Source organism: Coenobita brevimanus, chromosome 38 (genome assembly GCF_032717465.1).
Source record: "Coenobita brevimanus isolate Jiangsu-jjx chromosome 38, ASM3271746v2, whole genome shotgun sequence".
In the NCBI taxonomy this organism is placed as follows: domain Eukaryota; kingdom Metazoa; phylum Arthropoda; class Malacostraca; order Decapoda; family Coenobitidae; genus Coenobita; species Coenobita brevimanus.
Window position 1 is genome coordinate 62,946 of NC_136991.1, and position 18,277 is coordinate 81,222.

At 42.0% G+C, this 18,277-nt stretch overlaps 1 protein-coding gene across 2 annotated transcripts in view; it reads right to left on the reverse strand.

Moving 5' to 3' along the window:
- Positions 1-862: 862 nt before the first annotated feature.
- Positions 863-18,277, reverse strand: part of Alg9 (alpha-1,2-mannosyltransferase Alg9) — a 61,810-nt gene continuing 44,395 nt past the window's right edge. The window contains exons 11-13 of one of the 2 annotated variants that reach the window (XM_080269876.1): positions 12,834-12,963; positions 3,918-4,048; positions 863-3,491 (exon numbers count right to left, since the gene is read on the reverse strand). In XM_080269876.1, the coding sequence (XP_080126002.1) occupies positions 3,368-3,491; positions 3,918-4,048; positions 12,834-12,963 (385 nt within the window). In that variant the 3' untranslated portion in view covers positions 863-3,367. The remainder of the gene's footprint in view (positions 3,492-3,917; positions 4,049-12,833; positions 12,964-18,277) is intronic. The other variant, XM_080269878.1, reaches the window with a different exon arrangement.

Sequence of the window (18,277 nt, forward strand, 5' to 3'; positions counted from 1 at the left end):
AGATGGGGCTTGGCAATGCAGAAGGAGTTCCAGTGTTCCAGTGTGCTTGCTAGATGCAGCACAACCGAGCTTGCTAGAGGCAGCTTAGCAATGCAGAAGGAGTTCCAGACCACACACTCCCCGGAGTCCAGCAGGCTTCCCCAGCATGACGCTGAAGCTGAAGTCAGCCCCCCCCCCCCCACACACACACACACTTCGCCTCACACATGTAAGGAGTGCCCTTCTATCCCTACAAAAGGAATCCTGGGCTTAGTAATATAAACTTGTTGTCCAGACTATCTTGGGTCCCTTCTAACTTCACCGCTAAACCTACTCTGGGTACAGACCACACTACTCTATCCCCAGGCTGAGAGAGAGAGAGAGAGAGCCACCCATCGGGTCTCCACTTTGCCGGAGCCAGAATAGTAGTCCGCCTCCCCCTTGGTCCTACCTCAAATAATTTGCTACACCCCAACACCCCCTACAGACGTAGAGACAAAGCCCGGCCCCATCCTTTTCCAGAGAAGTCCTTGTGATGGGTGTCAGTGTTATATGCGGGACATCCCCTCCACATCTCCCCTCCCAATTCCCCTTCACCCCAGCTGACTATTTCTTGTACAGTATATAAACCTCTCGATATTCGATGTAAGGTTGTATATAGAGGCTTGTGCAATAATAATTTTTTTGTCCTGTCATCTGGAGTTTCTGTGTCTACCCTGTACTCTTAAGTTGTGTGGAACCCTGCTTTGGTGTTCCTCCCTGTTTCAAAGAACCCCACTAGACCAGAAGGACTCCGGCATAACAGTATATCTCAGTCATGACAATAGCCATTATTTGGATTCATCTTGGGTAAAACAAACAAAACATGATAATCAGTCTGTTTTTATTGAGCAACCATGTGAAGATTATGAGCACTTGCATGTTTTTCTGTATGCTTTTTTAGTGTGGTTCTCCTCAAAACATGGTATTATACACAGTGGAGGGTTACCTGAACAGTTTTTTGTCAGCTGTGGACTGCAGTTGCCTAACACATCATGAAGAATAATTAGTAGGGTGACCACAGTCGCCTCATGCGGCCAGAAGGTTAAGCATAAAATTTGGTAAAAGAATAGGTAAAAATTTGTAAATAAGTGGGTATTTTCATTTCATGTGAGAGATGCCGTTGCATAACTTGAGTGTGGAGGTTGCGGGACATCCTTGGCTAAGGGGCTAGAAGAGGAGGAATGTAAAGTGCTTCAAATCCCTCAAGGGATGATGGTAGGTCTCAATGCCCTAAAACTCACTCATCCCCTTGTTGTTACATGGATTTACAGGGAAAAGTTAGTACAATTTCTCAAAGACTTTGTGGTCCATATCAAGGAGATACTTCATACTCACTCTTATGTGTGTAATATCCTATCAAGTTTCTTTTACACTGCTCCACAGTAGTACTGTTAACAACATCCATGGGGAGTCTGTTTCAGGTCAAGCAGAATTTGTACATGAAGAAGTGTTCACATATGCTGGTGTGAAATCTTTTCAATTCCAGCTTCCAACCATGGCTGCATGTTGAGATTATACAACTTTCTATGGTCAAGACTGTCAAACCCATTCAGCATTTTAAACATCAGACAGCTGACCTCGTTGTCTATGAGTTTCTAATGAAAACAGTTCCAGAGCTGTCAGGCAATTATGATAACTCAGTCTCCTGATGGATGGAATAAGATTTGTAGCTCTGGTTTGAACTCTTTAAAGTTGTTCTATGTCTTTTCTAATTGCAAAGTATACTTTACAATCATCCATATTAAGGAGTACTGTATACAGAGTGTAAAACAATCTCTTTATTACTATAATGAAACTGCTTCTGGATGTAGCCTAGCAATTTCTGGGTGTCTCGCCTCTTCAATGCACAGTTTGGAAAACTGTAGGTCACTACTGATCAATACACCTAAGTCCTCTTCCAAATCTGTAATCCCCAAATTTCTCCCCAAAAGTGAAAACTCTGACCCAGGACTTGCATGGCCAATATCATCTTTTCACATTTCTTCAAGGTAAATGGCATTTGCCAAGTCTCAGATCATTCCCCTAGCCAATACAAGTCTGCCTGGAGTTTTTCAATCCCTTCAAGTATAATGTCATCTGCAAACTTTGAGATAACACTTAACAGACTAAATATAACTGATGAACAGAAGTGGACTAAGGACAGACCCTTGGGGAACTCCAGATGTGACCAAAGCCCAGTCAGAAAAAATTCCACTGATCACTATTCACCATTTCCTATCCATCTGCCAGTTTTTTATCCAGAGTGTAACCTCCCTATTAATTCCGAGTGCATCCGCTTTTGACATTAGTCTGAAGTGAGGCACTTTGTCGAATGCCTTTTGAAAGTCTGTCGTGGATGCCTACTGTTTCATTCCTGTCATACTCATTCAACAATTTGTGGAAAAATTCAGGCATGTTGGGCAGGCATGATCCATGTAATCAGAAGCTAGTGTTGGCGAGTATGGTGGTGCGGACATGCTAGGAAAAGGGGATTGGTATGGCTGGTCACGAGTCGGGCTGGGCAGGTAGCAGGTAAGCAGTGTTAAGTTGTGGGTTCTCAACTTGCATCACTTTGGCAACTTTAGTGTACATTTCATATGCCTTGAACCTGATATTTGTACTAACTATGAGGATGTCTGCATCAACGCTGCGCACAATTGTACTTATACACCACTCTCTCTGTTCTCAGCAGTACATAATTCCACACATACCACAGATCCTCACCACCACTAAGTTCTATACCTTGAAGGATTTTGTTCTTCATAGTCCAAATGGTCAATTCATTAACATTTTAAAAATTTACTGCATCCATCACTTGTTCATTAGCTGACAGCTGCCTCAGCACAAATCTTTTTTTTCTTTTCTGAACTCAGAATTTGTTAGGACCTTCCAAGTGCAAAAAGTGCAGAGGTAGCCAATGTCATCGCACATACAAGTTACACTCAGACACACATACACTATGGCGACTGCATGGGATACAGATGCACGAGGCAGCAAGTCAAGGTTGCTAGGAGACTGGGAAAGGAGGAAGCACAGTGTGTATGCATGAGGTGGGGAGGAGTAGGAAGTAAATGCACATGTGTGGTTGCCATGTTGGTGCATGTCACTATGTGAGCTTTGTTTTATTGTTGGCAGCTGGAGCAGCTTTCACAACAGGGATTTTGCCACACACAAAATGCAATTTTAATGCGCAACCAATTTTGGGCTCAGGTTTATAGTGCCACTCAAAAAATGTTTCACGCAAATGAGACCCACATATAATGAGGGTCCACAGTATTATAAATATAAACTTTTACAGACATGCATACAAATATATTTACAAACACTGGAGAGAGAGAGAGAGAGAGAGAGAGAGAGAGAGCATGAGCTAGTGCCCTGGATTTCTGATATTAGATTTCCATCTAGTGCTCTGCAAAAGTGTGTAGTTGAGGTATGTGGAGTAGCACTCAGTCAGGAACGGCACATAGAACGCTCGCAGAAGTCGGTTGGATCTGAAAGGGTGGCAAGTAGAGTCAGAGGCAGGGCACACAACAATGAAACTTTAGTTGGTGTTACAGATCCTGACTCATCTGAATGTGAGCCCTATGGACTGCAGGTTGAAGAACACAATTCCCCTGTAGTTCACCATCCCCCTTTCTAAGGAGAGGGACGGAGATGAGGGATACTTGTACAACTAAGCAACAGTGCCATCCAGATATATCACTGTCACTACATGAAAGTGTCCTTCTTCAGCATCTAAGTAGGATATTCCAGTATATCATCATCATCGTCATCAAATGCCTGAGTCAGTCCACTGCAAGATGGGTGTGCTTAGTAACCAAGCCGTATATATAACCAAACTGGATGAAACCAAACCATGTATGTAAGCAATCTGTGTACATTATCATAATGTGTATATGACAAAACTGTTGTCTAACCTGGAAGAATCCATGAAGGGCAATGAGTGTATGGTGGTCCAATTGTTAGTGTAAGCAGCATAGCGGGGCTCACGAGGTGTCTCTTCCTCATGGTCTAAGTCCACCAGTAGCTCACATGACTGAATGTCAACCTAAACAAACAGGGAGCAACATCATCACCATCAACATTACTACTGCTATCTCTATCATTATTTTTAGCATCAGTCTGACAGACATTAACTTTATCCTCATTTTCTTCATCATCACTTGTCACGAATCTGCATGTACCCACACACACACAGCCAAGGATCGAAAAACCATCATCATCAGCTAAAACATACTAGTACAACAGCACACTGAATGCATGTCAGCAGTTAACAAGATTTGCACATTCAATGGACTCAGGGCTCTTGCTAACTGTCGATGGTTGCGCGCCATTTGGCTCCTAAAGTTTCAGATTTACGAGCCAAATAAATTTTTAGTAGCCAAACTAACTACGAGCCGAAATATTTTACGAGCAACAAATATATTTATTTATTTACACATTGTGATGATTAGAATCATATGAGGTTTTAAACATTCACAATGGCGACAAGGAAAGACTTAATAACTGACCACAACGTGATTTTTTGTTCATTTAAGTGAGATTTACTTATTTTGCAGTTTACAGTACTGGGTTTTGAAGTGGATGTATTTTCTCCTTGCCAAAAGGCGACTTGCATGTAAAGTTTGTTCGCCGAAGGGAAAAAATACTCGCATTTGCGCGCCGTGGCTTGCCAAACAAGAACCCTGGGACTCCTAAAGGTTCATCATATTCTGTGTTGTGTGATGGTGGCATGAGTGACTTGAGCTTGGTAATGAGTGAAAATCACATAAAGATACCAAAAAAAAAAAACTTCTAACAATAAGCAGAGGTACAGGTCTGCTTATCTAGTGAAATGCATAAAATACAATGTCTTTAGGCTCAAGAACATTTTTTTTTTCTTATCCTACTGAATCTGTTAATAAAGGTCAGTATGCTAGTATGCAAACTAATGAAAGAGAGAGAGAAAGAGAGACAGAAGGGGGGGGAGACTCATGCAGAAAAAGAATGACAAAGGTGAAGGAAGAAATATCGGTAGGCAGCACTGCATCAAGTAAGAGAAGGCTGGGTTTGGAAAAGTCTTGTACTGCTGTTTACTAATGATACTATATTGTTATGATGAATGGAAGCTGCTAGACTTGGTGAATGAATTTTGGGGTGAATGTAAGAAACCAGATCTATAAAGTATGGTTTTTGAAAGAAATGAAGTCAAAGAATACACAGTGAGGCTGGATGGTGCGGAAATGGAAAATGTGAGTGAATTTAAGTACAGTAAACCCTCTATAATTTGGATTAACTGGGGGGAACCCTGTGTCGAATTATCAAAAAATCCAAATTATTGGAGCTCATGCTTGCCCCTATCCCCAGATCACACCCACACTCACTAAAACACGGCTTTTTCACCAAAACATTGAACAGTACAGTATATTATTACTTTATGCTCAAAGAGTGCACAATACAGTAAATAAATGTGTCAAACCTTGATAATCAAGTCTTGCAACACAGTAGGGTACAGTACACTTAACTGTACCGAAGGTACTGTACAGTTCTTAAAAATTACACATATTACAAAGGACTTGGTAATGGCAACATGGAATGTAAGAGGAGCGAATGATGAGGTGAAAGAGAGAGAGATTGTCCAGGTGCTTGAGGGTGCGAAAGTGGACGTATGTGGATTAACTGAAACAAAATGGAGAGGAGAAAGTGTGAGAGAATGGGAGTATGGATGAGGTATATGTGCAGGAGTAGGTGAGAATGAGAGAGCAAAGGAAGGAGTATGTACAGTTGTGAGTAAAAGATGGAAGAAGAGCATAAGACAGTATGGATCACTTGGGTCAAGGAGTGTGTGGGTCAAGTTGAAAGTTGGAATACAAATGTGGGAGATTGTGTGTGTGTATGCGCCAACGCAAGATCGTGCTAGCAGAGTGAGAGAAGAGTTCTGGACAAATGTGGAAGTGTGCATGGAAAAGTTTGGAAGGAATGAGAGAGTGCTTTTGATTGGTGATATGAATGGTAAAGTAGGGAATGTGAAGGGATGGAATAGTTGGTGAGTGAGGTGTGCCTGCTGAGATAGATGAGAATGGCAGTGCGTTAGTGGACATTTGTACTGGGAGGGGATTGGTGATAGCCAATACCCTCTTCAGGCATAAAATGATCCACAGGTATACATGGCGAGTAATGAGAAGGGTGGGTGGTGAACTGAATGAAAGGAAGGCAATGATTGATTATGTGTGTGTGAATGAAAGGGTGCAAAGATGTGTAATGGATGCAAGAGCTTATAGAGGTTGGGGGAGTGGACTTTCTGACCACTACTTGGTGGTGGCCAGAATTAGAATGCAAGTAAGATGGAGGAATAGAAGAAGGGAAAGACAAGAGGAAGGAGTAGTTGCAAGGAGAGTGGAAAGGTTACAAGAGGATGAGAAAAAGGCAGAGTATAAGAGAGAAGTGGAGGAACGATTGAGAAAATATGAATTGGAGCAGATGGGGGACGTGGAAGGTGTGTGCAGGATATTTACAAAAGAAATAAGTGCAGCATGTGATGTGGTGTGTGGGAGGAAGAGAAGATGGAGGGGGGTGCAAGGAACAGCATGGTGGACTGAAGAGGTGAGACAGGCTGTGGCACAAAAGAAGAAAGCATACAATGAATGGATGAGAAATAGGGGCGTGGAAGAAGTTGAGAGGCGGAAGACAGAGTTATATGTAGAAAGAAAGAGAGAGGTGAAAAGATTAGTAAGAGAGAGTAAGAAGAGAGTGGATGAGGAATTTGGAAGGAATTTGAGTGTAAAGTGGAGGGACTGTAAGAAAATGTTCTGGAAAGAGGTGACGAGAGTAAGACAGGGTGGAAGTGAGGTTAGCAGGGGAGTGAAAGATAAAAATGGTAGATTACTAGTGGAGAAGGGAGAAAAAGTGAGCAGACGGACAGAACACTTTAAGGAATTGTTGAACATGGAGGATGGAAGTAATGCGAGTATAAGTAGCTGGGGAATGGCTAGGAGAAGGAGGAAGGTGAGAAGACAGGAAGAAATCAGTAGGATAGAAGTTGTGGAAGCAATGAAGTTAAATTGGGGAAAGCCCCAGGAATTGATGGAGTGTGTGGTGAAATATTGAAGTATGGGGGAGAGATAGTAGCAGAATGGATGTGGAAGATGTGCAGATTGGCCTGGGAGGAAGGTAGAGTCCCGGAGGATTGGAAGTCAGGTATAATTATTCCCTTGTACAAAGGAAAAGAGGAAAAAGAAGTGTGTGGTAATCATAGGGGCATTTGTCTTCTTAGTATACAGTAAAAGTCCTATTATTCGGCAGCTGATTATTCGGTAGATCCGACATTTTGGCAGTTTTGAGAAATAGTCCCATTTACAAAAATCACTGATTGTTCGGCAGATGTCCGGAATCATCTCGGCAGTCCAGGAAGTGTTATCTGTGACTTGTAGGCCTAATGTTTCATTACAATGTATGTTCACTAGTTTCTATATTTTTTGAGATTCAGGTATAGTACTGTATTGATTACAATACTGCACAGTATCATACAGTACAGTAACCACCCCCACCAAATTAGCGAAGGTTACGTTCCAAGCCCCCTTGCTAATTCTTGAAATTCGTTCATTCTTGACGCCTTCCTGAAAATGACATTTACCAGTAATTGCATAGCCCATTAACCACTGATACTGTAATGCATTACCAATAAATAAATGTTGCTTGTTAAATCAGTTTCCCCGTTGTTTTTAGCTGTACGGCTGTGACAGCTCTAGTATTGTTATTCCTCAGCATAATGGTGGAAGGGACTGTCCTGTTTAAATAAACCTAATCTAACCGAGTTTAACTGTACAGTTCCTAATAATTTAACGAAACCTAACCTAACTTAAAGTCAGAAAAATACTTAAAAATAAACTGGGGGAATATGAATTGCTAAGATCTTTCTGATGAAAGTTAAACGTACATTTAGCGCTCATTCTTTTGTTCGTTTTTGTGTTTAACGTGAAAGAGAGAGTATTGATGCAAACAGTAATATATCCCATTAACCCCTTAATAACCTCCAGCACTGAACAACCCTTTACGGTACCAATGTCAGTGATGTCAAGATAGTGTGAGCTAAAAAGAAAACTGAACAATTACGGGGAGGGAATGAAGGTCACTGGTATGTTTACACGACTCTACGCTACGATTCCAAGCAGTCAAGCGGTCGGTTAATCTCATATGTTTTCGCCCATTTGGTAAATACATCATAACTTTATCAATTTTTCCGTGACTCATAGCGATATCATAGCATAGGTTTAGGAAGCTAAATAGCACATTGCTAGGTGGGCCAGACGATTATCTTCACATCTTTAATCTATCTATTGGCGACCATCATCCACTCACTTGATGTAATGCTCCCTACTTCTTCCTTAGCCTTCATCATTCTTTTTCTGTGCCTGCCCTACTCTCTTCCTATTTCTCCCATCTTTCCTGTCACTACTCAATGCTTTTCTTTCTGTTACAGGTGGCTTTACATTGAGTGACAAGCCAAATGGTTTCCTGTAATCCAAGAAACCATTTACAACGCTGGGTGGTAACCATACAACCAAACCATACGTGCTCCCTACGTGTCAAGTAGATTTGTGGAGGGTTAGTGCCCCTCCCTGTAAAACAAATAACTCAGAGTCAAATGGCCACCCCATACGGGATTATGGCATCTGGCAATAGATAGATAGATAGATAGATGAATCTCAATTCCCACATCCAGCTCCAATCGTGAATCCTATCCAGGTCCTCCTGAAGCATTTTACAGCCTTCTTCAACTTCTACTCTCCTCAAGATCTTTGCATTATCAGCAAAAACAGACTTCCGTAACTGTTCATTCCATCTACCATATCGTTTACGTACATCAGAAACATCACAAGCGCTAACACCGAGCCCTGTTGGACTCCACTTGTTACTCCCCTCCTTCCAGACATCCTGCCTTTTATCACTGTTCTCATCTGTCTGTCTCTTAAGAAGTCTCTCATCCACTTTAAGAGGTTCCCCTTCAGTCCTCCCATGTGTTGCAATTTCCACATTAATTGCTTGTAGGGTACCTTGTCAAAGGCTTTCTCCAAATCTAAATACACACAATCCACCCAACTACCTCTCTCCTGTAGCACTTTTACTGCCCTTAAGTAGTAGCTCAACAAATTGGAAACACATGACCTTCCACTTCTGAATCCAAACTGACTTTCTGCCAAACTGTCCATCTCCTCCAGATATTTTATCCACCCGTCTTTCGGGATTCTCTTGCACAGTTTTATGACCAAGCTGGTCAGGGAAACTGGTCTATAATTCAGGGGTTCTTCCTTGTTCCCTCCCTTATATAATGATACCACACTGGCCCTCTTCCATTCCCAAGGCACCTTCCCTTCTTCCAAACAACGCACAATTAAACTGTGAATCTTATCCACCAGTTCTCTGCATTCCTTTAGTATCCAATCAGAGATCCCATCTGGTCCTGGGACCTCTCTTATATCTTTTGTTTCCAGTAATTTGTATACTTCTTGCACTTCAGCTTTACATCTTTTAACACTACACTTCCAGTCCCTCCCTCCTCCTCCACAAAATCACTTTCTCTAGTGAACACTGATTGGAAGCATTTGTTCATTATTTCAGCTTGCATAACCATGTCTTTATAGACATTTCCTTCTACTTTCAGCTTATTGATTCCTTCCTTTTGTTTCAATCTGCGATGAACAAACCTGTAAAACAATTTATGTTCTTCCTTACATTTGTCGACTAAATCTTTTTCAAAGTTTCTTTTTTCTTCTCTATGTATTCTTATTCATTCATTTCTAGTTCTTTTATATTCTTCCTTTGTTCTATCATTACCACTCTTTCTCCATTTGTTCCATGCCTTATCGCTTTCTTTTTTTGTTATCATTCACCTTTTGCTGAACCAGTCATTTCTCCAGTTCTCTTTCCCACTAATTTCTGGCATATACTTTTCCACATCGGTATTATAGAAGTCCAGAAAGATATCCCACTTCTGTATCTCTCGTTTCCCAGAATTTTCACCAATCCGCTTCTTCAAAAAATTTTCTCAGTCATGTAAAGTTTACTTTCCCATGCCTGTACAGCTCATCTCTTGTCTTCCCATTTCCTTCTATCATTTGGAACTCTATCACCACATGATCACTTTTTCCTATAGAACACAGGTATTTCAGAGATTCAACTCCATTAGGTTCTTTGGTTAGAATTAAATCTAGTGTTGCTGGCATGTCATCCCCCTTAAATCTTGTCTCTTCTTTCATCCATTGGTACATTATCCATTACTATATTTAATACTACACTGCCCCATGAATCTTCGCTATTTCCAGAGTCCCACTCCTCCCCATTTACCTCTTTGCAATTGAAGTCACCCATCAGGATTATGTTGTTACTTTTTCTCAATCGCTTTCTGTAGGTATCTAACCATGTCCGACAACATCTCCTGATATACCTCCTCATTCCATGCCCTTGTCTTGGGGGGGACATATGCTACTGCAATGTCTCTCTTGCCTTTCCCTCTGGTTTCAATTACCACATTTATCACTTCAGCCTTACCTTCTCCCAGTTCCACACTAATCACATTTAGGCTGTTTTTCACTGTTCTCATCACTCATCCTCCCATTTTTTTTTTTTCTATCTCTTCTCCATATTTTGTATTTCCCATCTCCCATTTGGATTTCAATATCCTCTCTTAGCTTGTCCTCTACAAAGCACATAATGTCTGGTTCATTTATCCTCAAGAAATCGTCTATTTGTACCCTTGCTGAGATTAGATCATCTACATTACCATACACCACTCTCAATCTCTTTGCAATGTTTTTTATTCTGTCCTTCTCTCTCCCTCTCTCCTTCAGTACCACTTCCTCAATTTCTGGTCCATAACTCTCCAATAGATCTCTGTCTTCTCTTCTTCCGTTCTCTGGACTTTTTTTCCTTTGCTTTCTTAACAAGTTCCTTTATTTTAGCTATCTCTTCCTCATTTGTATCTCTCCTTATCCAAATACTTTAAAATCCTTCCTTACCTGCTAATTTCCAAGTCTTGATGTTTCATTTACTGTGACCTGAGTCTGAAATTTATTTTTACTTTTAGTTGTCTTTCCTCCTCCTCCACATATTTTCCCAGTCTAAACACTTCTTCGATCTCCTCTTGGGCTTTGTCATTTCCTTTCATGACTATTGACACTACTTCCTTCGCCCTTCTCAATTCTTCCCTTTCTCTTTCTGACCTCACTGACATCGGTTTTTATTTCAAACCTGAGATAATAATGCCTTTTTGTCTTGTCTGATGCATCTCTGACAAGTGATTCTTTACTTTTTAGTACCTTCACCACTTCCTTCTCCACCTTTTCCTGGGTTTCCTTTCCCTGTTGTTCTAAAATATCCTTAAGACTTATTTTATCTTCCTGTTGAGTTTTCTTCCATCCCTTGTGGTGTTCTTGGATTTCCTTGATAGGTTCCTCATGCATCTTAGTTTTAGATTCATGCTCATCAAGTTTACACTTCATCTTGTCTCTTTCCTCCTCCAGCCTCTTATTTTGCCCATATAAGCTGTTTTATTTCACTTGCAGCTGATTCATTACCCACTTTTAATTCAGACACCTTTCTCTCCTGGTCGGCATTGCATGAGCAGACATTCTCTAACTTACTTCTCAACTCCTTTGTCTCCCTCTCCTGTTCCATGGTTCGTTCTTGTAATTCACTACTGTAATTATTGCCCATACTTGTTTTAATTCCTGGGCATTCTCCTCAGCCATTTTCCCCAAGCTTGTTATTCTTGTTTGATTCAGTCTGATACTTCTGTTGCTTTGGTCTTCTCTGGAGAATCCCACAAACTCACAATCACTGGATGTATACAATGTTCTGCTTCTCTCCGCCATGGCGCATTCGCACAAAATTTAAAAACGTCTCTGTTTTATGTGACCGACACCTCTGGCTGATTTTCACTCAAACGAGATAGGACCATCACTCACACATTCAATTTACATATTCACGGCAAGCATGCATCCTTTTTGCCGCTGATTTTGCATTATTTTCCCACAATCTGCATGGAGCTCCGACGCTGACAACGTCCTGTGTGGTGCATCGGGGAGAGCATGTTGAGACTGTAAAGCATGAATGGACTGATCTTGCTGGAAAGTCTCTTGATTGTGTGAAGTTTTGATATTTAGGAGACAAGTTATGTGCTGGAGGTGGGATCACAGATAGCACTGTGGCTAGGGTAAGGAGTGGCTGGAGGAAGATCAGGGAGCTGTTGCCTCGCCTAAAACTGAAAGGACTCTCTTTGTTTGCTAAGGGATCTTTGTATGCAGCATGTTACAGTTGTAATGCTGTATGGCAATAAAATCTGGACAGAAAGAGAAAAGAATATTCATTGGCTCAACAATACAAAAATAATAATGACTAGATGCATGTGTAGTGCATCCTTGAATTCAAGGCCTGGGAGTAACCAGGACAGCAATTGAAGAGTTGAGAGGTAGGATGAGACTTAGTGATGAGGAGGGGTACATTGAGATGGTTTGGGAATGTTTAGAGGAGGAAAGATGACAACTTGAAGAAGAGAAATGTGAATGTTGGGGATACGGTTGCAAGAAGCAGATCGAGAAAGAGCTGGAATGAGGTCATAAAGTGTGACCTCAGGCATAATGAACTGGGAAACTGCCAGAGATCAAGCAGCATGGATACCCACCATTAGGTGACCAAAGCTGACTCATGCTAGCATGTTTGAGCCTATATAAACAGTAAGACACTGCATTATTGATTGAGAATAAATATAATAAAACACTCAGGAATGGTGCTACATAAATTCCAGGCAAACAAGAATATAACTCAATGAGTAGATAAGGATAGTTATAAAGACTCACATATCTAGTAGTCTCCTCCAGGTTTGCATCATTCATGTGTTGTGGGATGATGGCAGTACCGTTGGGCTCCTGCGAGTAAGGCTGCGGTAACTGGCCTCGGAACTCACTCTCAATGAACTGTACATTCCAACTGCAATAAGGATAATCATTACAAAACCTACAGTACTATCAACATACAGAAATGTTCAAAAATTGCATCCTCCTATTTCACATGGCACCTAGCTATGGAATGCAGACTTAATGAACTGTATACCCTAGCTGCATCAAGGATCATCACTACAGTTCTCTGTCAATATACAAGGTGGTCTCTAACTGTACTCTTCAATTTTATATGTTGGAGGGAGCATTTTAATTTTATTCTACCTCCAAATGATCTTCTTCTGTGCAGCAGAGACTTCAAAATGGAGGAAATAAATGTACCCTTCATTCTTTCCTCTTCCTTCTGCCAATGGGTGACTATACACTGGGTGACAAGCCAAATGGTTTCCTGTACACCAGGAAACCATTTACTATGCTAGGTGGTGACCATATGACCGAATTATGGTGCCTGGTGGTTTGGTGGGCAATTATGGCATTTCCATTGGATTGAGCCTGTGCAGGTTTCCATCCAAGGGGTAGTTGGGGTTTACTGCTCATGTAATGCCACTCAGGGATGAGTGAGGCTGGTCACTCTCATCTTAAATGTCAGGACCAACTTGTCTAGCCCTGGGCTTCTACACTCCTCATGGGGCAACACAGGATTAAATGATGATGTTAACCTGTTCAATACAAGGTCTGCCAAATGCTGAATAAAAATGTCTGGAGATGGGGGGGGGGGGGAATATCACACACTGAATGGGTTCCTATGTGAACTGATATCTACTCTCTTTGAAAGTAACAAGTACCCTCCAGTCATTTCTTGGGGAACAATGCCATTTGCAATGCACTGTCACTTCCAAATGGGATATATTCATCATCACCATCATCATCATCATCATCATCATCATCATCATTTGGACCTTTTTTCCCACCCTAGGGGAGGGTGAGGAGTAGCCTGTCCAGACAGCCTAAGTTTACCCACTCCAATGGGACAAGCTTCCATTGACCCATCATTCAAGCCCTTGGAATCCTGGCTCTTATCTGATAAGCCAAAAACATTCACCACATTCTGCAGCTTCACACAAACGTATCTGATAGAGTCAATCCGGACGTTGTCACGTTAAAAAGGGGTGCCAAATTCCTGATCATGCACTTCTCACAACATTCATCCAGCCAGCTCGATCTCTTGTCAGTCACCTAGCCTCACCGACTTCCAAACTTCTCTTCCTCACACACTCATCCACCATATCCCTCCACCTCCTCCTTGGCCTACCTTGCCCCCATCCTCCTTCAAATTCGTTCAGATATACCATTTTCACCACTCTATTGTTATCCATTCTCTCCACACGACCATTACATCTCTGTACACACTCTTCGATTCGGGTGTCCACAGACTTCCTCACTCCACATCGTTCACGAATCACATTCTTTCATATCCTATCCACTCTCTGTATTCCATATACATTCTTCAGCAGTCCCATCTCCATTGCTCTAACTCTTGACTTTTCATTGTCATGCCACACCATAGTCTCACATCCATATGTTATAGCAGGCTTTAACACTCCTTCATGTATGTCTCATGCAGCTGCAACACTCAATCTTCTGTTTCTTATCAAGGCCTTCACAGCACCAGCTACTTTCCTCCTTATGTCACTCAACTTGCCACTTCCTTTGCACATTTTCCCCTCTTTTCTATCACTGTACCCAGGTTTTTGAACTCTCTCACCAATTCCAGTCTTTCTCCATTCACTGTAACATCACACTGGGATGCACCTCTCTCCATTACCATCACTTTACTCTCTTTTACAATTACTTTCAAGGCACGACACTCACAGACATTAACAAAACTCAGCACTAGTCTACCAAGTTCTTGTACGATATTTGCAAGTAGTACTGCATCATCAGCATACAACATATTTGAGATATTTCATCCATCACCACTCATTACCAAAGCCATCCCTCTCTTTACCATCAACTCACTCGATGTACTGCTGTTCTCGGGTGTCTGCCCTTTCCACTCCTCCCTCCTTTCCGTCCTTCCTCTTCCGTCTATCTTTACTTCATTCTTTCCTCATCCTTCTGAATATGGGTGACTTTACACTCCCTCTTCTGTCATTCTGTCCTTTATTCTTTCCTCTTCCTTCTGCCCATGGGTGACTCTACACTGAGTGGCAAGCCAAATGGTTTCCTGTACACCAAGAAACCATTTACTATGCTGGGTGGTATGGTAACAATATAACCAAATTATGGCACCTGGTGGTTTAGTGGGTAATTGTGGCACTCCAATTGGACTAAGCTGGTGAAGGTTTATATCTATGAGGTGGTTGGGGTTTATTGCTCATGTAATGTCACTCAGGGATGAGTGAGGCTGGTCACTCTGATCTTAAATGTCAGGACAAACTTGCCTAGCCCCGAACTCCTACACTCCTCATGGGCCAACATAGGATTGGATGATGGATGGATGAATTATCACTCCATCCATACATATATTGAACAACCATGGCGACATCACACAACCTCGTCACACGCTCACACAGTTCATGAACCATTCACTAAGATGCCTATTTACCCTTACACATGCTTCACCATCCATCCATCAACAAATCCTATGCTGCACCATGAGGAGCATAGGAGCCCGGGGCTAGGCAACTTGGTCCTGACATTTAAGATGAGTGATATGCACTACCAACATAAAAACTCTTGACAGCCCCTAGCAGCTTACCATCTACACCATACATCCGCAAAACCCTCCACAATCCTTCTCTGTCTACTTTGTTGCATGCTTTTTCCAGATCCATGAATGCCATAAACACTTTATGGTCCTTCTCAAAAGCCTTCTCCACTATCTGTCTTCACACAAATGTTTGATCCAAACATCCTCTGCCACTTCTAAAGCCACTCTGTTCATCATACACTAGGACTTCTGAAATCTCTTGCATCCTCTACAATAATTCTTCCACATACCTTCCCTATCACACTCAACAAAATTATCTATCTATCTATCTATAGCCCGACGCCCTAATCCCGCAAAGGGTGGCTGCATACAAAATACCTCCAAGCCACTCTGTCATCCACCATTTGACTACCCTCCCCCCAACTCACTCCCTCATCCCTCATATACCTCTCAACTCCATTCCTCCACCTCATCCTCGGTCTTCCCCTCCCTCTCCCACCCTCCACCTCACCTACATACACCCTTTTAGTCAGACTTTCATTCTCCATTCTCTCCACATGTCCAAACCACCTCAGCGTATTTCTCCTAATCTTCTCAACCACATCCACATCCACCCCACAACGTTCCTTCACTACTTCATTTGTCAACCTGTCCTTCCATGCCATTCCACATGCTCCTCTCAAGTAACTCATGTCCACTGCTCTCACTCTTGACTTGTTCCCCTCTTGCAAGGTCCATGCCTCGCTTCCATATGTCAGGGTAGGGATCACAATACTATCATGCAATGACTTCTTAACTTCCATACTCACCTCCCTATTTCTCATCACTGCTTTCAGTGAACCAACAACCTTCCTTCCCTGCTGTACCTTTTCAAGCACTTCATCCCCAAAATTTCCATCCTTACTCATCACACTACCCAAGTACTTGAATGCACTCACATTCTCCACATCCTCGCCATCCAACCTCACCGTGCATTCTGTGACTTCATTCCTCTCAAACATCATAACTTTACTCTTGTTTACATTAACTTCCCACACACTCTCCCAAATTCATTCACCAAACCTTGCAACTCCCATTCATCTTCACTCAACAATACTGTATCATCAGCAAACAGCAACACCGGAATCTTCCAAATCTCACCCTCATTCATTAGAGCCACCCCCACATCCACTGCCCTACCTTGCACCTCCCTTGCAACCCCATCCATGTATATATTAAACAGCCATGGAGACATCACACAACCCTGTTTCAGTCCCATACTGAGATCAAAGAACTCACTCAGCTCACCATCCACCCGCACCGTAGCCCTAGTTCCTTTGTACATACTCTTCACAGCACTCAACAATTTCCCCTCCACTCCATATATTCTTAATACCTTCCACATATCTCTTTCCCTTCTCTAGATACTTCTCCACTAAACATCTTAGAACAAATATCTGATCTACACACACTTTTCCCTTCCTAAATCCCCCTTGTTCTTCTCCAACTAGCTCCTCTGTTATATACCTAACCCTATCAATGAGTATTCCACTATATACTTTTCCAGTCACACTAAAAAGGCAAATACCCCTATGGTTACCACATACTTCTCTCTCCCCTTTTCCTTTGTATAAAGGAACAATTATATCTGATTTCCAGTCCTCCGGAACCCTTCCCTCTTCCCAAGCCAATCTACAGTACATAACTTCCATATCCACTCCACTACAATCTCACCCCCATACCTCAGCATTTCACCACACACTCCATCAATTCCTGGGGCCTTTCTGATCTTGATCTTCTTCACTGCTTCCACTACTTCCACCCTACTGATCTCTTTCTCCCTCCTCTCATCTCTTCTTCTCCCAGCCATTCCCCAACCACTTATACTCGCACTGCTCTCACTCCCTACATTCGACAAATCCTCAAAGAATAAAATTATGCCATGATAATTGTTGCACTCAATTCACTCACCTTTATTTTTGTACAGGGGTACAATCACAACCTTTTTCCACGCTGCTGGCACAGTTTCACTCATTCATGTCTTCTTACATATCTCCAACAAGCACTTCATTCCACTCTTTCAACTATACTTAAGCATCTCTGCTTACACCTCATCAACCCCAGCTGCTTTATGCCATGATAATTGTTGCACTCACTTCACTCACCTTTATTTTTGTACAGGGCTACAATCACTAAACAGTTTCACTCATTCATGTCTTCTTACATATCTCCAACAAGCACTTCATTCCACTCTTTCAACTATACTTAACCACCTCTGCTTACACCTCATCAACCCCAGCTGCTTTCCCATTTTTCGGCCATTTCATAGCATTCTTCACCTATGCGAGTGTCACTTTTCCTATCACTGCATTCCTTCGCTGCACATGCCAAGTGCCTCACACTTTAACATTTCTATCCGCTGTCACTTCTACGTTACTGCACCTCTTTCCAGAATAACTTCCTATTTTCAGAGTAGTTTGCAATCATATTTCTTCCTAGATCATCATTTAGCTCCTCCTTTTTCCTCTTCACTAGTTTCTTCACATGCTTCTGGCTCTCAATATATTCAGTTCTTATTTCAATTGAACCCCTGTCCTGTAACCACTCTAGTGACTTCCTCTTTTCCTTCACTGCTCTCTTAACCTCTTCATCCCACCATGCCGTACCTTTCTTCTTTGTTCTTACTCTTGCCACACCACACACCGCTTTAGCA